General features: G+C 39.4%; 2 protein-coding genes across 2 annotated transcripts in view; both read right to left on the bottom strand.

Moving 5' to 3' along the window:
* Positions 1-503, bottom strand: part of LOC115437005 (nicastrin-like) — a 39,962-nt gene extending 39,459 nt beyond the window's left edge. Inside the window, exon 1 of the mRNA XM_030160055.1 lies at positions 352-503. Coding sequence (XP_030015915.1) covers positions 352-409 — 58 coding nt within the window. The 5' untranslated portion in view covers positions 410-503. The remainder of the gene's footprint in view (positions 1-351) is intronic.
* A 289-nt stretch (positions 504-792) lies between these two features.
* LOC115437003 (coatomer subunit alpha) lies at positions 793-22,432 on the bottom strand. Its single transcript, XM_030160054.1, has 30 exons — positions 22,238-22,432; positions 21,780-21,893; positions 21,615-21,688; positions 21,375-21,455; positions 21,202-21,278; positions 20,713-20,822; positions 17,838-17,947; positions 16,916-17,015; positions 16,576-16,794; positions 15,596-15,746; positions 15,415-15,481; positions 15,261-15,336; positions 15,073-15,155; positions 13,674-13,899; positions 13,347-13,485; positions 11,751-11,913; positions 11,487-11,633; positions 8,521-8,710; positions 8,345-8,440; positions 8,013-8,101; positions 7,770-7,893; positions 7,408-7,497; positions 7,190-7,296; positions 6,262-6,408; positions 6,015-6,155; positions 4,615-4,797; positions 3,075-3,185; positions 2,816-2,977; positions 2,523-2,717; positions 793-1,180 (listed from the first exon to the last, which is right to left on the bottom strand). Exons 1-30 carry the CDS (start codon positions 22,275-22,277, stop codon positions 1,121-1,123), a joined length of 3,672 nt encoding a protein of 1,223 aa, XP_030015914.1. The 5' UTR covers positions 22,278-22,432; the 3' UTR covers positions 793-1,120.
* Between the last annotated feature and the right edge of the window lie 693 nt (positions 22,433-23,125).

Raw genomic sequence — 23,125 nt, 5'->3', positions numbered from 1 at the left:
GAGCAGTCACGCTGATGCCGAGTTTTCATTTTCCACACAGACAGAATCAGTGACCCGGCTAAGACACAAACCACTGGACAGACTTCAGAATCAACCCCGTATGAGACTGTTCACGTTTCCCCTTTGTGAAACACCGGCAGACCATTACCACGACACTTCCACTCACTGTGAAACTTTTATCTAAAACCGGTTCGGATATTAAAGCCAATCAGGACAGCTAGCTAGCTTAGCATCCAGCTAACTCCGAACACAAAGAAGTCAATCAAAGCTAACTGTCGCACACAGAAACGCAAAGAAAGAACGAACAAATAAGTGGGCGAAAGCATTTAACATTATAATAATCCAACTCACCAATGAAAAAACAACAAATTAGCACATTAACGATCCATTTGTTCGAGAGTAAATCCATCTTCCTGGTTAGAAAAGCTAAAAAAACACAACAGGAAGTGCTGACATAGAAAACGTCCGGGTTCCGCTGTTTGGTTCCGCCCTGTTAAAATGGCAGCTCCAATTTTGAAGTATTCAACTTTTAAGATTTCCTGTTAAATTTATATCTGGCTAAATATTTGTATCAATACCAATCTAGTATATCCCATACCAGAAGTTCCCTGTTTTATATTGTTTTTTCTTTATAGTACCAACTAAAAGGAGCCACTTCTGTATTTATTCAGCTGACTTCCTCATGACTCACTCCTGTGCTGAACCTTGTACCGAATGTTATTCATTCATTTCATAATCACAAAAAAGGGGGAAAAAAAATCTTCCATCAGAAACACACAGAATCACATCTTATGTCTTTTGAGAACAAGCTTTTTATTGTCATTTTTCACAGATGCACAGACAGGTGTTCATATTGAAGGATTCCTTTTATTACAGTCAGAGGCAGAAGACAGTTTACAGCTCCAAACAGAGATCACATGGATGCACTTAGAAGAAATGCTTCCTGCCATGAAGGGTGGTGGTGATTATATAGCTGAAAGGGTTAAAAGCTTTGAACATAACATTGGCTCACTGAGAGCAGACGTATAGATACATCTCCACATTAATAGTTGTATTCATTCTACAGAGGAGGAAGGGTGGATGTGCTGAAACAGATCACTGTTCCTATCGTCTTGTTCTCTCAGCGGAACTGAAGTGGACTCACACGCAGACCAATCACGTCCTTGCCGATCTCTGTCACCTGGGAGATGAGGTCAAAGGTTAAAACAAGTAGACCAAATTATATCTGTATATTATTCTAGGACTGAGTTGCCGACTTTAACCCTATTAAGAATATTTCTGTCTACACTGATCCAGTTTTGACCTTTTTCCTCTTCATGTTATTTTCTTTTTAATTAGTTTAATATATAATGTTTACGTTTTTTTCTTTTTGTCATTTTCTTGTGTATTCTTTTTGACATTTTGTACACATTTCAAACAACAGGGGTGATGCTATGTAAATCTAACCTTTAAAGCTTCTGTGTGTATTTATATGTATAGTAGCGTAATACTGCCCATACACCCGATAAAGATCAGGAAAACAGGAATGTTGTACTTTTTCCTACAGTGACTGAGACTGTGCGGGAGTTTTTCAACTGAAACTAGGATGAAAATTAGTAACTTAAGGTTTTTTGTTTTTTTTATTAGTCAAAGCACACTTTGCCTATTAAAAATTACGTCATTAAAAAAATTCTGCGTTTACTGATGTAAGTTGAATTTAAATGAGACTAAGATAAGAAAAATCATCTCTTGATACTGTTTAATAAGTACCGACGCACTAATCCTATCAATACATGTAAGTAATTTGTGTGAAACAGAATTTGTCATCATTTCATGATAATCAAATATGACCCATTGGGACGTTCAGAGGCTCTGTAGTTACTGTGGAAACACTGTCACCTTCTACAACATTGAATTTTGGGGGCTGGAACCGATTAATGGCATTTCAATTAATTTCAATGGGGAAAACTGATTTGACATACGAGCAAACTGAGTTACAAGCTTGACAACGGAATGAATTAAACTCATAAGTCAAACGTACCACTCTACAGAAAAGTACATGATTTTCACTGATAAAATGTGAAAATGAGAGGATAATATTATAACAAATGGTAAGAATCATTTAGGAAAGGTTAAATAGTGGGAAAAATTCATTTGGGAACTGCCACCAAAGTAGCACTGGGTCAATAAAAAGATTTGTTTCATATATTTAAATATATTGATGAATACAAACTTCATTTGTGTCCTAGTTAAGTGGGAAAAGGCCTTAGACTGACTGCTCTGCTCCAGTCTTCCTGTTCAGCATCTTGAGTCTGTGCTTTTCTTTTCTTGACGGAATTGGGTTTTGTCATTTTAACACTTAAACGTCTTCAAGTGTAATTTTAAACTCAATACTGGATCACTTTTTAAGTCTGTTTTTCTTTACTGCAAGACAGTTTTAAATTCTGTGCAACATAGTAAAATTAAAAGGTAAAGTATAATTTAATTGGTTTTAAACCCATCTCGTTGGTTTTCAGTGGATTTCTGAGTATTTCCCGTCATACCTGTGTGACCCTGCAGATCTGGCCTTTGTAGGTGGGGCAGTAACAGGCTCCAGACAGTGGGCACTTCTCTACAGGACGTCCACGATACAGAGGGACGAAGGAGGCGGCGCACAGGTCAAAGGGGTTGTGGGGGTCGTAGTTCAGCTGATGAGCATCTGTCAGTGTCTTCTCACACGCTGCCAAAATCTTGCGGGTCTAAATAAGAGGGAAGGTTTTGACATGATTGTAAGAAAATGAATGTCATCACAGTAAAACAACCACGTCAGTGAAGCTGTGGTTGGTGCTCATCCAACCTGCTGAGCGACGTCGGGCTTCGGTCCCAGCTCGAGCAGGCGTCTGGCGAAGCCGGCAGCCATCTTGAAGTTGCGGAGTTTGAAGAAAAGGTTCAAGGCTGTGCGCAACACCAGCACCATGTGGACCGGCTGCAGGTTACAGTGGGTGAAATAGGCTGCCATCTGTGACAAGAACATCCACCAAGAGAACGACATGAGGCTCAGGAATCAGACAGATGATGGTCAGTGGGCCGGTGCTGCTGATCACACACAGCTTTACCTCACACAGCCTCTTCTGCTGCTCCAACGTGTCTTTAGGCAACTTCTTCCTCTCCGTCTCCATGGTCAGACCCACTATGTACTCTCTGCAAATTGTGATCAGTTGCTGAGCCTGAAACACACACATTACAACTTAGGACAGTGGTTCCCAACCTTTTTTGGCTCATGACCCCATTTTAACATCACACATTTCTGGTGACCCCAGACATTCAAAACGGAGACTTTTTTTTTGTGCTAAAATTAACTTGTTTTTGATCATGTAACAGTTTGCTATACTATGTTGCAAATAAACTTTAATTTTAGATGACATTTAGGCTACATAATGTATATTATTATGGACGGAGACAGAAAAACCAGGTTGAGATTATTGCACAAAGTGAGAATTGCTGCAAATTAATACTGAACAAACAATAACTCAAACTATGAACTATGAAAGAGCTGCAGCATCTGAAACTGACCACTATGACCATTTGAAAGATAAACAAAACCACAGTGCTTCAGTTTCAGCTTCAGAGTTTGTCATGTCTTTTATGGATTGTGATTGTCTCTCTCAACTCTCCATATATTTTTTATAATTTGCTTTTTTAACAATTATTAGAAATTTCAGGTGACCCCATTTGAATTCCAGGTGACCCCATGTGGGGTCCAGACCCCAAGGTTGAAAAACACTGACTTAGGAATTTCATACAGTCAAAACTTTCTGCAGGTTTCAATAGATTTATTTACCTTCTTCTAAGACTGTTATAAATGCAAGTCCTACTTCACATCAGGCAATTTTTACAGCAGCTTTATGTTGTCTGAATACCCATGTGGACCTTTTTAAAAACATTCCTCGTTAAAACTTCCACTGTGAAATCTGGTGCTCACAGGAGCTTCCAAATCACATGACCAGTTTTACTGCACTTCTTTGTAGAGCTGAAAGGATTAATCAAGTAATAAAATCATTCAACAGTTTTCCTGAATCAAAGCTTCATTTCCTTAATTTCTCTGCTGTTAAACACTGGTTCCACTATTGTGTTTCACACAGACGCTTATTGTGATGCACATGAGGCCAGGATCAACACAAACAACAGAGGGGATGAGGACAAAAAGGCAGAAAATGTCTATATGTTGACTTTTCTGCATTGGAACCATCACATAGTTCTTTAAACTTTAAATCTTTAACACAAACTTTATAAATCTGAGTGTTTGTTTCAGTTGGATGTTAGTTCCATGCTCAGTTGGATCCAAATGCGTTTCAGACTGAGCTGACAGATTGTTTATAGATGTCATTGGACTGGTTTGTTTTTTATATCTATAGATATTTGTATATATACACACTGTTATTGTTATTTCTATATAGATATTTCTTACATATCCTTTTCCTTTTATACTTTTTGTGGTGTTTTTTCAGCTGGTTCTAGAATAAAGGACAAGTTGTTGGTCATTTTCATACATGTCTGATTCACATTTTTTTCATCTTTTCAAATAATCATTTTATTGAATTGATGAAAATAATGAATAGATGCTGCTGTACTTCTTTGAATTTGCTCGTCGCTCACCTCTGCAATTTCTTGCTTGTTATCAACCACCAGCAGAGGGACAGACAGCAGGATGGCTCTGAAGCGCTCCACAGCTTCCTCAAAGCGTCCGGCCGTGGTCAGCTGGTAGCACTGCTGCAGACGGGAGATGAGGTCCGCCAGACGCAGACCTACAGCGGGAAGACCCTGCTTTGCACCGCAGTCCTAGAAGAATGTAGAGTTATTCACATATGCATATTAACAAAGAAAATGTGAAGAATAGGACCACAGTGTCCCTGTATCTCAGTGCCATGTCTCATCAAGAATCAATCCCAGGTTGTCAGGTTCTGTCTCTACGTTTCAGTCCTGTGGTCTGGGTGCAGGAGACCAATCTCCCAGTAGAAATGGGTGGTTCTTTCACTGGAGGAGAACTAAACTCATTCAATCAAAGTCCATATATGACTTCTATCAGTGATCAATAGGAACTAGACTGATATCTGTAACCATTTACATGTTATGAACCATTAAAATATGAACCATTATAAGGAAAGGCACATTTTAAAGGTGTGGGAGATGTTCATGACTAATTTTTCAACAAATCTGTCAAACCTCAGTCATATCCTCAGTATCACAAATCTGTAAGTCTGTCTGTCATTACTCACCTGAATCTCTTGCATTACTGTGAACAATTTCGAAGTGCCATCCACCAGAAACAAACCATGTGTTTACATTCAGAGCTGGGAGGTAACTTGGGCATCTTCGGAATTTTGTCACGACGTGCATTGTGGGAAACGCTGGTTTGTGCTGCTACAGACACGATGCCTAAACGGCAGGAGCTCCCTTCCCTCTATGCATATTCCTCCTGCCGGTTCCGTGTTTCAGCCGTTTCCACGTCATGTTTGTTTCATCCATATAATATCATATGGTCACGCTGCCGCTGTCAGAAAGTGGTGCGAGCCGTCGTTTCCCACAATGCACATCGCGACAAAATTCCAAAGATGCCCGAGTTCCCTCCCGACACTGTTTGTAAACACATGGTTTGTTTCTGGTGGATGGCACTAAGAAACTGTTCACCGTAATGCAAGAGATTCAGGTGAGTAATGACAGAAAGACTTACAGATTCGTGATACTGAGAATATGACTGAAGTCTGACAGATCTGATGAAAAACTGGTCACGAAAGTCTCCCGCACCTTTAATATTTCACAAATTTGTCAAAAATCTAAATTTCTCGAAATCGTGAACAAACTTTGTAGAGATTGTCCCATGGAAGATACACATAAAATCTGAAATGAATGCGACCAGTAGTTTTATCGGAGAAGATGTTTGAAAAAAAAATCGCTAATGACACAGCACCTTCACCGTCGCTAATGGCTGATCGGCTGGTGAGATAAAAACGAAATCAGAAACCAACATGAACTATTCATTTTAAAGCTAATTGTACCTTCCAGTTCCTCTGAGGATGGCTGCGCAGGCAGGGCAGGGAGGGCAGGCCCAGGTAACAAGTACGGCCCCTGGACAGAGTCTGCATGAACAGAGACTTGTAGGGGCCGAAGTTCACGACTCCAACCTGGTCATGGAGCAGCTGAGGAGGTAGAGGGGAACGGAGGTGTGTGATGAAACTGTTAGTTCAAGGAAGGGCTTGGCTTAAATAGAAAAGAACAGGATGCTTTATGATCATGTGAACATACCCTCATTGCCGTTTCGAAGGAGCCGGCCAGGATATGGTCCACTGGCAGCTGGGAGTTGTTGCACCACATCTGGGTTGGACTAACGCCTTTGGTGGGTGGAACGAAGAAACCGTCTTCTGCTCCTCCACCTGTGCTAGCCGGTAGATCCTGATGAAAAGGGAAAGAGTGATGAATGAAAGACATATACCCACTGGTGTATAGTAACAAATACAACACAAAGATTCACACTGTCTGAGGCCGGTCACAAGGGAAGAGAACCATGGTAATGACAGTTAAAACATCCATAGTGTCTACACCAAAGGCCAATAACCATGAATCCCGGAAGTAGATGATGCTCACCTCTTAGAATGCAACATCTAAATGAAAAATGTAAGGCTTAATATGATCTAAACAGGTAATTATATAAAAATGTACCTCTTTCAATTGTCATGAATGATGAACTTAACCACAGAGATGAAAATGAGGCTGTAACCATGTTCATTTCTGCTGTAAAGTTGGACATTTTATCATGGGGTCTATGGGGGTTCATTCACGTTTTGGAGCCAGATTCGTGTAGACATTCAAGGAATTACACACTTCCATGGTAGCCTCATTTGGATAAAACAGTGTCCACACATTACTTGTATGTTTTTTGGACTTTTGACCCAGTGGCTAATACTCTGTCCATGTATATGATTAGTGGGGTGGTCAGTATTTTCAGTAAACGTACAGTAGCATTAGTGGAGTGACCAGCTGAGCCCAGTTCAACACTTTATCTTACTCAAAAAAATAAGGTGGTGACAAGAACAGTATTTAGACAGTATTAGGCTTCAAAACAGCAATTCTAAAATTAACAGGCAACATTCCTTTGGTTATGTCCACATTTTTTTGTCTAATATTAATATTCTAGCTGTTTCAGTGTTGTATGTACAGATGTAACTTCTCTTACCAACTCTGGAGGAAGGTCCAGGTCTTCCTCTACCTCCCATCCTCCTCCCTCTTCTTTCCCTAGTCCTCCTTCATCCCCTAATACATCCTGGGCGTCCATGAAGCCATCTGAGACAGAACGACACGAAGAGTAATTAAAACAACAAATGGATTTTTACTTTATGAAACCTAAAATAAATACTGTACATGTAAGCTGCTCTCAGAATGTTGCCAGTTTACCTTCATCAAGCTGGAGCTCTGCATCCTCTCCCCATCCTTCTCCTCCCGGAGCATCCATATCCAGGTCAGCAGCCATCTGACCTGCCTTACCTGCAATATAAACAAAAAAAACCCACTGTCAAATTCAAGAGACCCAGGTTTAACCCCCTTATTACACAACTAGTGTTGAGGTACATTTACACTTAAATATGGGAAACTGGGGAATAGAAAACTAAAAATGGTCACAATAGATTACTTGGCCTTAATAAAGTAAGATTAATCACACTACTGTTCCTAAAAGTAAATACATTTTAAAATCCACAGTTTTTAGTATGATTTTTCTTCATCACCAAATATTCAGATTACAGTGGATGCTGACTGACCCTTTGCTGCAATGGCTCCCTCAAAGAAGCCCTTTGAGACAGTGAGCAGAGGCCAGTTGGTGTCCAGAGGGTTTATGGGTGGAGGGGGCTGCAGCAGCTGCGCATTGGGATCAACCTCTGGAACCTAAAAGACACAGAGTTACCGCTAATGTTAGCCAACGTTACCTCTGACATGAAAGGGAAAGTAGGTTTGGCTTCAGCTTTAAGATAGTGTGTTATGGAGGAAATATGTAGCCCACACACCGTCTCCTTTTCTGGGTCAAAGGTCTCCTTCAGTGCCTCGGCCTCTTCGTCCAGCCCATGGGTGGCAGCCGTCAGGTAAGCCAGAGACTCTGGAAACATGCAGGAAAACAGTTACAACAGTGTTTCATCCTCTGAAATACTGACAATTAAGAGGTTTGGAAACTGGAGCCAAAAGGGAAGCAGGGTTAAAGGGATTGTTGTAATGTGTTAAAGTAAAGTGTTGTTACCTGTTTTTTTAAACAACAAAGAAGTATGAACGAAGTGCTGGAGTGTGCATTTAAGACACTGAGGAAGTGAACGGTATAAACTGAGTGTATGGAAGCTGAACTCACTCTGTCCACAGTTCTTGAGGATGCGGACTCTCTCGCTGACGTCTCCCAGGTACAGAGCCGCCTGGTAGTGTCCGCTCATGTCCTTCCTGATCTCAGCTACACACAAAGAGGACAGATAAAGGTTGACTCGACTCATATTCCACATGATCAGTTTAATAGCCCTCAGAGCCACGTACCAATCTTCATCATCTTGCGCAGCTTGGCCAGGTTTCCAGTGATGAGGTAGAGGAAGGTGAGCTTGTCGAAGTTCTTGGTCCTCTGGTAGCACATCTCCACAACCTGGTGGTGACCCTGCAGCAGCGCCGCCTCACCCAGACGCTCCCAGCAGCTGCGCTCATCCAGGGCTTTGGCTGCCTCCAACGCCACCTGAACACATGGAAAATGAAGGGAAGAAAAAAAAAAAAAAAACAACTTAAATCCTCAACAAGAGAATTCACAGTCGACTATAATAAGCCGATATAATCACAGCAATTTTGGCCCACAAGAAAATACAGTCGTGGAAAGAATTATTAGACCATCAAAAGTCATCAAAAACAATGGTTATGCAATTGAGTACTAACTCCTGTGTGTGTCGTGTGACTAAAACAGACAGAAAAGAAAACATGGAATGTCTAAAAGCACTGCTTTTGTCAGTACAATGCCATAGATACTAGTGGAAGAACTGAAGTGATTTTGGTTATTATCAAGAAAACATGGAAAATAGATAGATATCAGCTCTGAAATTCAACTACTATGAGCTATTTTTGTTGTTACCATTATATTTGTCCAAACAAATGTACCTTTAGTTGTACCAGGCATTAAAATGAACAAGAAATTGAAGAAAAGAAGGGGTGGTCTAAAAAATTTTTCTGCGACTGTATGGCATATAATATAAGAAAAACACCCCAATAAATCATCAAGAAAAGGGATCGAGATCTTATAATATATTTTAGAGACTATTAGCATTAGGGCTTCAATTTGCTTAGAAAATGTATAACACTGTTCCACAAATTACTTATCTAACTACCATAACAATATTTGAGTACAATTTGATTTCTGCTAAGGGTAGAAAATCTACACCGCTTCACAATAACTTATTTTCATTTAGATATATCCATCCATCCATCCTTCTTTTTCTGTTGTATTGATAATTTCCTTACTGCTACTTCTTATACTTTAATGGAGCGACTGTAACACACAATAACTTCCTCCTGGGGTTAATAAAATATTCTGATTTGATTCTGATAAGCACAGGTGAAATTAAATCAATGCCAAAACAGGCTCCAGGTCTCTGATCCTGAAATGTTTATGGAGCTATGTTGGTGCAAAAAGGTTTACAGCATGAAAAAATAGATAAAGATTTTGAATCTGCGTTAAGATGTGTAGGAATTCACAAAAACTGACTGTTTCATTAGAAAGTTTGTCCTAATTAGAGGTGGCTGAGCTGGTCTAAACATCTCAGGACAATCTACAATCTAAATCACAATTTTTCATATGTCCTTTAATAACTCAATTATTTATTCAAAGTATTTCTTTATAACTTCTTCCTACACTCAACCTCTCTTGTGATCTAACAGATTTGGTTGTTGTTGTTTTTTTTGCAATAATGACAACCCTATCAGGGAGTTCTGTCCTAGTTTTCACCTAGTTTTTGTCACTTCAACTTAGTCTGTTTTAACTCCTGCAGGTTAAAACAGACCAACACTTTTAGAGCTGACAGACTCAAACTAAACACACTCAATAGCCTCCAAACAAACCATGATGTAAATGCACACTTTTCTTGTGGCTATGTTACTTTTTGCTATGTGCTCATATGTTCATTTTTGTGTCCCTAAAACGCTGTGTTTACACTGATCCTCAGCCCATTTAAAATGAATACGTTTCTTTCTTATTACTTTATTGTCCTGAAAGGTTCAAAAGGTAATCGTCTAAGATCTACTGCATCACTTAAAGAGTTCAACAAATCAAGCACAAACTATGAATAAAAGCAAATAAATGACATGATGCAGCCACATGAAACCTAATGACATTGATCCAAAACATTTGGAATAACCCACACTGAAAGTTTGATTCAGATACAGAACAAGACTGGATTCATTCAGGTTGAAAAGATAAATCTTCAGGGGAGACACTGATCCAACACCTGATGTGTGCTACGCCGTGTAAACACATAGCTGATACCTACAAAAACACATATTCTGATGTGTTTTCACCTTTCCTCCACATGAAAACTCTGGTTTATACCACATAAAACAAGAACTACGACCAAAGTGTAGATTTGGTAAAACTGTTTTTGTGCTTGTGTGTTCAGGGAAAATTAATATTTATAATGAAGGAAATCTCTAATGTCACTGGTATTTAATCTGTTCCATTGAAGAACAGGGGTGTAAGAAAATATCGGTGTCGCAATAAATCACAATATTTCATTTCACGATACTGTATCGATATTCAAAAGTAATGTATAGATATTTTTAGGTATTTATTCAAATGCAGACATGGCAGAGGTTCATTTTTGTTTTTTCCAGCTCTTTTATTTCTATATTCACATGGGTATTTTCTTCTGTTGTTTGTATACTAAAAAAGTAGTATTGTGATATTGCAGATCATAAATTTAGGTTTTTTAAATTGATAACACTGTTTTGTTAAATAATGGATAATTCAGTTCATCCTAAAAGCACTTTTTTACTGTCTGAAAGAGGCAGATGTTGGTCTTTTTTATTGGGAATGCACAAAAATAATGTTCTGATGTTGGATGATTCAGAGACTGAACACTGTATTCTTTTCGCAACAGGATACGAACATTTAAGCAGGATCTTAAAGTGTAATGTCTGTAAAACATTATTTATTTATTTATTTGTGTGGGGTTTTTTGTACTGGTAAAGCCACGTGTTAAAACTTTATCCAAATGCTGCACTAAAGGTTTTTCCAGGAAATAATCTTTTAAACAAAGAAACAAAACAAAAATATCGCCTTGTTAACAGTATCATGATATATTGTATTGTGAACCGACTATTGTGATTTGTATTGTATCGCCTGATTCTTGCCAATACACAGCCCTACTGAAGAGCAGATCTGCAAGATTTGAAAATGAAGATGGTTGACTCTATAAATGTGATTAACCACCCATTCTCCACATTCTACTTATAATCCATGACAAACACACCTCGATGTTTCCACACTCCAGAGCCAGACTGAAGCGGGTCTTCTCATCTTTGACAAAGTGCAGCGCCACCTCTGGGTAGCCCTTCTTCTGCAGGTAGGCGATGATGGACTGACCCACCAGTTTGGCGTTCCGCACCATATGAAGCACCTGCACGGTCAAAGGAAAGGTGACAAACACGTCATACACGGGCTGAGGATTTGAAGCCATATCACAGTCATCAGTCACCATGAGTTTTTTTTCCTGATGACCCACAGACAGACTCACCTCGTCGTACTTGCGGTTGACCAGGGCCAGTTTGAAGCGGTACTCGGTGGGGTCGATGGTGAGGACACGAGGCCTGCACTCTCTGTCCAGGCAGTACACGCTGTTACCTCTCACGCGGGTCACGTAGATGGGCAGGTCCAGAGTCCTGATGATGCCATGATCACTTCACGGAAAACAAACACACACATTAGGTACATTAACAGTGACCCAAATAAAGACCGAACGAATTTATAACATAACAAGTTGCAGATCCTCAGTGACTTCACATTGCACTGCTTAATGCACAATTTGGATTTTTTCCTTTGCTGAAATCAGATTTTTTTCCACATGGTTGTTCACATTATTATTCAAATGCACCTGCCATAAGACTCACATGTGGACAGTCTGCTGCCCTGAATGCACAGAAAAAGGCACGACGTCACACACATCACACTGTGTTTACAGACGTAAATATCGTTAGCATCATAGTAGAACTGTGATATCTGCGTAACTTTACCCTCCCAAACACTGCTGATTCATTTTATGCAGATATCACAAATTGGCCAAAAATATTATTTAGGTAATTATGCTATGAAGCTAATGATATGCAAGTCGCCAGGTCCCGCCTCCTCCATCACAGAAATGCGATGTCTGTTGCATTTCAATGATGTAAATGTCTGATGAAATGGAACATGACTGTTCAGACAAAAGTCACATTGACAAACATCACATATGTATCCAATCTAGCACCATATATGAAAATGGCCTGAAAAAAAAAAAAGTTGTTTTTTTTTTTGTTAAAAATAAAGTAATTAATTAATTTAAAAAAGTCAGATGTATGCTGTTCAGACTGTCAAAAAAAATCAGATATGGGTCACATATGAGCAAAAAGTCAGATCTGGGCCCCTTTTACCTGCAGTGTGAATGTAGCATTAAATTATACTATCACACAGTATCATTTTTCTACTGCCCTACACTACCATGAACAGGTAAACCAAAGGTGGAGAGTACTAAATTAAAAGAAATTTTAAAAAATAAATAAATAAAAAAGAAAGAAAACTCAGGACTAACACACTGTAAAGACCCAACTTGTATGAAAAATTGGAACATGCTGAACATTTTGAGATATACATACACAAACAGAAACACATGCAGATATGATATCAACACAGTGGAAACCCCTTACAGCAAACATATTACCCAGGTCAAATTCATCAGATCATTTTCCTACTTGAAATTTTGACCGTTCAACTGCCACTAAGTCTGATAATGACTTTTATTTACCTTGAACTGTTGATAGTGGTGCAATTAAATCACAATATGACTTTCTGACCCCATCATACAGCCCTAGTGTCCACTGCAGTACAACCTGATCCCTATTAGAATTAAATCATTTCACCACATCTATTGTTTTTTTGTGAAAAACATGAACATATTCAGGTTTGAGTAATGTAAAACAATATTGGACAATAGGCCTGTCAGACTTTTTTAAAGTCAGCTGGTCTATTCAGATATTAGGTTTCGTGATCCAAGTGAAACAGAGCTTTATAATGTTTACCGGACAGATAAGCCCTCAGTGTTAAGTGTAAGTACAATAAGACAAACAGTAGCACATACCCAGAGGTGAGGGCGTATTTGATGTGGTTGGAGGTGGTGTAAATGAACACTCCGCTCTCATCCCAGGCTCCGCTCTTCACTCGGATGTTCTCGTGAATGTTGCACAGACTCTCCAGCTTACGGTTGCAGATCATGATGGCTGAGGGGAAAAAGAGATTGGATTAAATTCATTTTTTTCAAGAGGTTAACATCAATAACGCCCTGATTTTTAGGTCAAATTCAGTTACCAGAACCAAACACTGTTCGAAAACTAAATCCACAAGAGGAGATAACCGTCGTGTGAATTTATGATCTTTGTATTTGTTTAAATTGCTCTTATCTCCTCACCGTGTTTGGCCAGGAGGGCCACGTGGCTGGTGTCGGAGCTCCACACCACGTACTTGACCTTGGCGATCTTGACCGTGGCCAGAGATCGCTTCTGCTGCACGTCAAATAGTGTCACGCCGTCCGCATCGCGCAGCAGCAGCGAACCTGTTCCGGCGTAGAAGATCTCCTCACAGCTCGGAACCTGAACCTTCTTCACAATTTCATTCTTTAGGTTCTTAATCAGCAGCTAAAAGAGGGAAACAGGCGTAGATATCAATGTAAATCATGCACATGTCTTTTGGTTATGTCCTACTCTTGCATCATTCTGGGCTCATGTATATTCAACAATTGTTAAGATATTGGGTTATGCAATTCTTAGAACATGTTTGGTGATGTATTTTGGATGTATTATTGGTAATAATGTTAGAAAAAATTATAGATATTTGTTTAAAATACTATTAGCAGCCTGTAAAAAGGCTACTACCAAAAAATGGTGCAGATTAGAACCACCTACAACTAACGACTGGATACAAACTGTGATTGAAATATTTGAGATGGAGATTCTGACCCATAGACTGACTGAAGAAGAACAGTGTCATGATAAATGGAAGAAATGGACAATTTTCATTTCAACGTCACACTACTACAAAAAATTGTTAGTTAGTCACAATGTTTATTGTAGTCAATGTATCCCAAATGTCCCGGGTGTTTGTCTTATTTTGTAATGTACATATAATAAACAATAAAAATAAAGTTTAAAAAAAAAAAAAAAAAAAAAAGAGGGAAACAGATGAAAGGTCTTAGTGGATATACACTAGAGTACCGCTATCAGAACTGAAAAACTGTATGAATGATGAATTATTCTCACAGGCCCCCCCACACCCACATCACACCCTGTGCAACCACAATGTAAATATGTATATGATTTTAAAGTTTAAATCTAAATTTTTGTAAGTATTTATATAAACAGCAGATTTCTCTTTTTTTCTCTTTATATCTGTTGCTCCACAAGTGTATTTTTTGTTTTCTGTATTCCCAGCACTTCATTTTTGTGTTGTTGTTTTTTTTTTTTGTATTTGCTGCTGTCAACTGAGACATTTCCCCATGGTGGGATCAATAAAATCTAATCTTATTGCTTTGTGCAACAACAGACAAGAAACTAACCAAATTTTCATGAATGAGTTTTAACTCACAGCTGGTCAAAAATGGGATAATATTGCCTGCTTTCAAATTTCACCTTCAAACCTAAATTTCATAGCAATAATTATTAGAATTTACACTGTTAAATGAAAAAAAAAAAATGTAAGAGATTCATAATATTTTTGCAGTGGTATCATTTCCTTCTAAAACCTCCCCAGATTCTGAAACTTGTTCTCAATCGATACATTTCAGTATTTTGTAGACCTGCATATAAACCTACCGAGTGCATACGATCCAGGACAGCAAATCTGTTCCTGGCGACCCAGACTGCTGTAAGACCAGAGGACCTCTTCCCCTCTGGAGCTGAAAAGGACAAAGAACAAGTGTGTTCAGAACGAAGGAGGACAAGATACAAATGTCATTCATACACAGGTGATACAGTTAGGGTTAGGGTTAGTATTTCAGTACCATCTGGGTTCTGGGAGTCACTTTCTTTGGGAATGGAGTACAGATCATAAGTGCTGTTCTCCAGGTTTGTCGCCCTCTGCAGGACAATAAAAGCATTAGATTAAAAAGAAGGAAGACTGTTTTGAACAGAGGATTATGAATAACGTGAACGTACAGTGCAGAGCAGAACGGCATTCTCAGCTGGGTTGTATGACATGCTGAAAACTGGGAACTTAGACCCACTAGGACCAGGAAAGGAAACCAAATGCAACAATTAGACTATGATATGATTAAGTCACAATGTCTAAGTTTATACCAGCCACATTTATTCAGACATGCAGAAAGGCAGTGCCTACCTGCGAAGCTGCATGACAGCAGTGTCTTTGCTGCTGTTGAAGTCCAGCTGACGCAGGAACCGGTCCTTGACATAGTACAGCATGTTTCCATAAACAGCATAGGCTGGACGCTCACGCTCCAGCTTGAACACAATCATGCCACTGTCATGACCTGAGGAAAACACAGACAGACTTTTACAAGCTGCATAGAAGAATAAGAATAAGGATCAAAGAAGAAGCAGCTTTTAAAATACTCAAGGACACTTTATAAGGCATAGTTAAAAACATTTTCCAAACAATGATGTAGGCGTATGTGACAATAATTTACCATAATATATACACAAACTGTAAGGCTACAAAGTTAGAGGGAAAAAAAGTTACATTATTAAAAAGAATAATGAGAACAACTAAAAAAGTTGGCGGCACTTATCAACATCCCAACCCAGCTGTACAACACTTTGTCCCTCCTCCTCACTGATACCCTGTTTACCCAGGGATTCATTTAGAGTCTTAACTTTCAATCTTTTCAAAAACTTTTTAAAATTTTGTAAAAAAACAAAAAACAAAAAACAAAAAAAAACAAAAACAAAAAGGGGGAGAAAGGCACATGTAAAGAGTGTGTGAAATTTGAAAAGAATCAGGTGACTAGTGTCTGAGAAACCGAATGGACTAAAATCACAGACGGACAGAATCATCATTATACCCCTGCCCATTTAATAATAATAAAATAAATCAACAGCACAGTAAAATGAGATCTGATGTGCCATTTGGAGGAGGCGGGTTTTGAGGTGGAATTTGAAGGGGGAAAGAAAGTGAATGTAATGAATATGTTGTTCCAAAGACGAAGTTCCTAAGGACTGAAAGCTCTGACAGATACCCACAGAGGACAGCAGACAGAAGGACTGGACAGGTGTGGACAGGTAGGTCCTGTACCAGCTCAACCACAGGAGGGACCGACTGTTAACCAGGCAGGTGTTTGTGTTACATTTGTCAACACTTACCAGCAGCAAAAAGGTTGAGGTTCGGGTGGGCCCCCAGCACCCAGAAGCGGTCGTGGTCCCTGCGGAAGGTCTGCACTCCGGTCCTCTTGGACATGTCCCACACCCGGATGCTCTTGTCCTCAGAGTTGGACAGGATGAGCTCCTGACGTGGGTGGAAGACGGCACAGGACACATTGTTGTAGTGTCCTCGGCACGTGTCCAGCTCCCACGCTTTAGACTCTGAACACAGGATGAAACACAAAACAAATTCAGAAACAGGAATCCACTGAATTAAGCAAAAAGCAATGAAGGTTTGTGAAGACTGAGTGGTATTTGGAGAAGCCTGAAGAAAAGCCCTCACCGTTCATCCTCCAGATCTTGACTTGCCTATCGTCGGCTCCGGACACGATGAGAGGCATACTGGGGTGGAAGGCCGCCCAGTTGACCCCCCGGTCATGACCCTGCACACGGACACACAAACCTAAAACTGGCATCCATCACATATGTCTGCGCTGAAACTGACGCTCAAGATATTAACTACCTTTGTTAGGGTCAATGTTACTACATCTGTAAAAGCAGTTTTCACAGTTGGTTTCTTAGTTAACAAGCGGAAAATGATGAATTTTTTTGCGTCATATTTTTCTTTTATTAACAAAACTGACATTAACCCATAAAGACCCAATGCTACTTTTCAGTTCCCAAATTCATTTTCTCTGTATTTAAACTTTTTTGAGTGATTGATCAGTATTTATTATAATATTATCCTCTGTATTTTACATTTTTTAACATAAATCATGTATTTTCCTATATTCAATATACTAATAATGTCTTAGGGCAAAGTTCAGAGTAAATTCAAGGTTAAATCAAAACAGAGAAAACTGAAGAAAAAGTGACTTTTTCAGCAAAGATATCATTAACTGAACATAAACCACCCACTGTCATTGATCCAGCTCAATGGGTTTTACTGGTGAATCAATTTTGTAGATGACGGTGTTTCCATGGTAACTACGGAACGTCTGAACATCCAAATGGGTCATATCTGATGACCATGAAAAGATGACAAACTGTATTTTACACCAATTATTGACATGTACTGATAGGATTAGTGGATCAACAGGTATTCAATATTTTTGGTATTTTAGATGCTTTGGTCGGCGGTGGATGTTTGGGTTTTTATGGGTTAGTTTAAACGTGTTTATCCACTTTGATTTTTTTTTTTTTTTTTTTTAATCAAAAGGACACTGGCTCTGTAAAACTCAACCTGTCAGACTCTTCCTGCTTACCTCCAGGACATGCTTGACGACAGCATCTGAGGCACCGAACAAGTCGACACCAGAGATACCGCGCACCTCCGTCTCCACGGCGCCAGGAGACAGGTTCTTCTTCCTCAGACCTGGAACCAACATTCAAAGCATAGCGCGGTGCAAGGAGGGAGCCATATTCATGTTACACAGGGCACAACCACAGCACAGGAGAGGAGGAGAAACATGAGAACGAGAACAAAGTTAACAAAAAGAACTGTCAATATAATGTAATGAAACAGAGTGGGGTGGAGGATGTCTGTTGGACCACTGAACACACACACAGAGATGAAACACACCAATGCAAACCCTGTTCTCTCCGTCCTCATCTATGCGAGTCTGGAAACAATCGTGGCTCTAGCAGTGTTGTTGATTGGGTTAATGAATCACTGGCAAAGAAGACCAGAATTTGACTGAACAGCAGCAGGTTACCGATTACACCCAGACTCAAATCAGATCAGGAAAAGATGTGGAGAAATCAACATTTGCATTTATGATTCCTTCCCCATTGAAACAGTGAGGTGGTCAGGTAGCTCAACAGCACCCAGAGGTGACAAGATGGAGGAATGACACTCAGAACCCATGTGCAAGTGTGGATGTTTCTGGGAAAAGCATGGGTAAGGTGGACACAGGGAGTACGTGGACTGGGTTGATGGGGCGGGGGTGGGTGGTGGCTGGCGTTGTAAAGACGTGCTCTGATGGGGCATTGAATGTCAGGAATATGAGGAGGAATAACATGTTTTAATTTATCCAAGCCTCATGCATTTTCCGCACAGACGCCTGGGTCACATGCAGACGTTATGGGTTAGGAATGAACTGGATACACATATGAAGACTGGCTTACAAAAATACAAACAGTATGTCCTGTTGGGTTTAAGGTAGTCAGCTAACGGTGCATCATGCCAAGAGGAGTTAAAGTCACATCAGGACGTGTGTTGGTCAACAATACACTTTCAAACCACTAGTAGAATACACAGCTGAAAATACCCATATATGAAAAGATAATAGAGTCTGATCTTGCTTGGTATTAACTAAATGCTGTGAGTGAAGCATGAAAGTTATTTACCATTTGATAAAGTCATGAAATCCACAGATGGATGTAGTCATGCTCAATGTTAGAAATGGGAAGGATATACCCCCCCCCTTGGACAAGACAGTCACAGATTTGACAGACAAGCAGGTTGCACTGAGGTAATGTGAGCCAGTTATTGGGTTATTTAGTAAGAAAACAAGTAGACACACAAACATTACATCCAACACAGATATTAAGCATGCAGAAGCACAGAAACACCTCTGAGATCTGAAACCTCTGTCTTCAGCCAGAACACTAGGTCCAAGTCCAATCCCAATGAAGATGACTAACATAGTAGTTTAGTAGGGGTTTAGGAAAATTAACACTTGACTATTTTTGTCCTGTGTTATATTGATACTGATTAGAATGAATAATTTATGTGCAAAACTTTGCAGCAGACTGTTCGTTTTGTGTTAGATCCAAAGCCCTGACTTATCTCTTCCAACTCCAACATAAACTGAAGTCGAACAGCAAGTAACAGCATCACACCAACTCTTCTACTTGGATAAAAAGTTAGCTTTTACCAAGTGCAACTAGTAAAAAGTAGTACTGTAGGTTTCATAAAAAGCCTTTTCCTTGTTATCATTAATAACAAAGGCTGAGCAATCAAATGGTGAAGCTAACTGTGACAACAAATGCATTTCATTGTCTAAATTTTTTGGTAAAACACTAACATCATGTTTGAGTGTTTTGATGCTTTACTTTATTTTATTCCTGTGCATTTTGACAAAAAAAGTTTTCATGCCTGCTTTGAATCAAGTGTTCTGAATGTTTTAGCTCAGATTGACAAAATGTTCTGACCATAAAAAAAAACAAACATGTAAGTAAAATGATTTGCTATTTACTGTGTAAGAATTGTCAGGTTTTAAATGTTTCATTCTGATTATATATTTGGTAGTAAAGCACAAATTTCTGCCATTACAGTGTCTAATCTGATCATATTTGCAGAATTAAATATTCCCCTGCATCTGCCTTGACCATTAATATTCCAAAAAGCCTATTGACTTGTTTGTGAAGATAATTATATTTATCAGGCTAATGATGTTCATTTTGTCTTCTATTAATGTAATTATACTTTCCTTTTCTCTTTTGTTCAGACAAGGTATAGTTTTTAAATGTTATCTGCTTGACAGCGGACTTCAGTCTTCCTCAGAAGCGTCATCTGACGTGCTGCAGATGTATCATTTATCAGCTGGTCGGCTCAATGAACCAATCAGTGCCCATCGAGCAGCACGTCAGATGACGCTTCTGAGGAAGACTGGAGTCACAGTCAAAAACTGTCAAGCAGGTAACATCTAAAAATTATACCTTGTCTAAACAAAAGAAAGCATAAAAGTAAAATTATTATAATTATCAACTTCTTTCATGATTGCTTTGGTTTATAATTTTCTTTTAACACTCCTGTTGGAGGGATATTTGGAGAGGAAGATGACCACGCCCCCTCTAAACCCCATAAGAAGTTTGTCTCCCTAACCTATGGAGGAGAACATGAAACAGAGTAAGGACAGGTGATAGAATTGGGATTGGACCTGATTTACAGAGTTGGACTTCACTCAGAAATGCCACACTGAAAGTGTTCTGACAGTAAACATGTCTCTGTCCAGTTTATAACAGAGGTGTTTCTGTAAACAGCCCACAGAGATTTGTCCTCTACATGTAAGAAACAAGGATGAGGAGGTGCAGGAGCTCAAACTGGCCCCTGGTTCCTCCTCATCCTCTGAACCACTCAACCCTCCCAAAAACCAGCCCCCACTGTGCTCTGGACCACAGTCCCCAGACTCTCACCGGAGATATCCCACACTCGCACTGTCTGGTCCAGACTGGCCGACACCACCAGGTCCTCGGATGGATGGAACTGAGCACACATCACGTAGTGGTTATGACCGGTCAAAACACTAAAGTAAGGAGGAGGACACAGACAACAACGAAACGGTTATGTTCTGCAATTTAACCTTTTATTTAACAGAAGTGGTTAAGTAATTGTTAAATGCTATAGAGTCAAAACATGTTTAGTTACACCAGCATTTGGCTAAACCTTCATGTACTTGTTTTTTTTTCCCAAATAATCAGAGGTGTAGTTTTAAAGAAATCCAACACAACAACTTTGAGGCCATTTGTGTATTTTTTTAAAAGACCAAGTGTAATATGCATCTGACAAGTTTTCAGAGAGTTGACAAAATTTTTTACTATCTTCACAAGTGTTTGAAACCATAACCCTCTTATAATCTAAAAGTTCAAATGACTAACTGTGAAGAGTGTGTTTACCAGACTTACCAGACACAGGTCCTGGACTGCCAGTTCCAGATACGGATGGTCTGGTCATCTGAAGCACTCAGAATCCAAGGGTACTCCTACTCAAACAACAACGACAAAAAAAATACACTTTTATTGGTCTGGAATTTGATATCCATAAGGAAGGATATCCAAAGTGGACTTCTACCACTTACATGATGGAAGAAGGTGGTTCTGATATAATCCAGGTGTCCAAGGAGGGTAAAGAGGCAGCGCCTCAGTTTGTAGTTCCACACCTGAAAAAACACAAGAATATGTACTCAGTATATACAGATGACTTAGTGATACATCCTTCCTACCAGCATATTATAAGGAACCACATAACAAGAGGCAAAACACCAATCAATTGTGTTAGGATCCAGATGTTTCTTTGCACTAAGTGAGGGAAGTCTTACCTTAATTTTGTAATCATCTCCTCCAGACACAAACAGAGGCTGCTGTTTGTGGAAGTCAATTCCTCTGACGGGGCCTATGGACAAACACATGTAGAACTAATATGACACATCTGTCAATAACAGCAGGACACAGTGAAAATAATGAGACATGAGTTAGTGTCTTACCATCATGCTCATCGAACTTGTCGATCAGTGTGCACATACGGTAGTCCCACAGCTGAATCACACCGTTGTGCAAACTAGCGAGAACCCATGGCCTTTTAGGATGGAAACTAAGGCCTGCGAGCAAGACAGTTACAATATATTTCAGTTATTTTAATTACAATATCGCCTTCAAAGGCATTTAACGTCAACCAGTGGTGTGACATAGCCGGTGGTCACGAAGACAGTGCGAATATCAGCTAGCTTAAGTTGAACAGTTAAGCTAGTTACAACAATGAATAGTTTCACGTCTAACGTCAACTATTTTAAGACACGAAATGTAACATACATGCTACATGGTTATACATGTGCCTGTGAGTTACGACCACACACATTTCGCACAACGAAATATGTTTAGACCCTAACCCTTCAGATAGCATTAGTGTTAGCTAACGTTAGCACCAGGCTAATCTGCCTCTCACCTTTAACACGGGCCGACTTTGTCTCAAACTTGGTTAGCATTGTCAGTGAGCAGCAGTAAAAACCGCTGTTATAGCGCCTCTGCTAAAATATAAATCCGCACTTGGCATAAATATGTATGAATTGGTTGCAGACAGGTAGAGTCAGGCCGCCTCGGTGCCTCCTTCTCCGTTTTCCTGACACGTAGCCCGTTGGCACTTCCGCTTTGGAACAATAAAGTTTAGAGCAGTGAAAATGTGACGCACAAAGCTCCACGGCAGCAGCACATAGAAAACAAGCACATAGATCTGAACTGACAACACACCCTGAATGAGAAACACTATCATGTCGATCTGAGCAGCCTATTTCTGTATCTGGAGCCCTAACTACCGCTTCAAACTGTGCATTCATTAAACACCAGTCAGCTGATGTAGTGTGATGAAAACAGAGATAATAATTCTGTATTTCTCCAATTTAAACTAATCTGAGTGGTGCATGAATGAAATCCCAGATCATTATATAATATGGAAATATTTGTAGTATTACGGAAACACTTAAATTTCAGAACATTTATGCATAACTGGGTCAAAAATGACGCGGAGAGGTTGTTTTCTTGCAATATCATTGTAAAAATAAATAAATAAATAAATAAATAAATAAATAAATAAATGAAAGTATTATTTCATATTGCAGCTATTCCTCATTAACATGTTTTTGACATGTCATTTAAATGTTACCTTATCTTTAATAGATTTTATGAAATTGTAGTTACTTTACCACCCCAAGCTTCCATAAATGGGTCAAAATGACCTTCATTCATTGACAATGGAGCTCCATCTGAAACTTTGATTCATCCTACATTCTGCACCATGGACCAGATGGTTTGGACCTACACCCTCTAGCATCAAGCA

The sequence above is a fragment of the Sphaeramia orbicularis genome, chromosome 17 (genome assembly GCF_902148855.1).
Source record: "Sphaeramia orbicularis chromosome 17, fSphaOr1.1, whole genome shotgun sequence".
In the NCBI taxonomy this organism is placed as follows: Eukaryota; Metazoa; Chordata; class Actinopteri; order Kurtiformes; family Apogonidae; genus Sphaeramia; species Sphaeramia orbicularis.
The sequence above is the reverse complement of the archived record's forward strand: the minus strand, read 5'-3'. Positions and strand labels throughout refer to the sequence as shown.

Bases quoted from the DNA above. Each gene is read 5' to 3' on its own strand.
- LOC115437003 (XM_030160054.1), bottom strand. From the start codon at position 22,277: ATGCTAACCAAGTTTGAGACAAAGTCGGCCCGTGTTAAAG. The intron at 8,711-11,486 runs GTGTGTTTGTCA...CCATGTGTTCAG, and splicing joins TGGAGTGTGGAAACATCGAG to GTGGCGTTGGAGGCAGCCAA. The intron at 2,978-3,074 runs GTAAAGCTGTGT...TTCTTGTCACAG, and splicing joins AGCAGAAGAGGCTGTGTGAG to ATGGCAGCCTATTTCACCCA.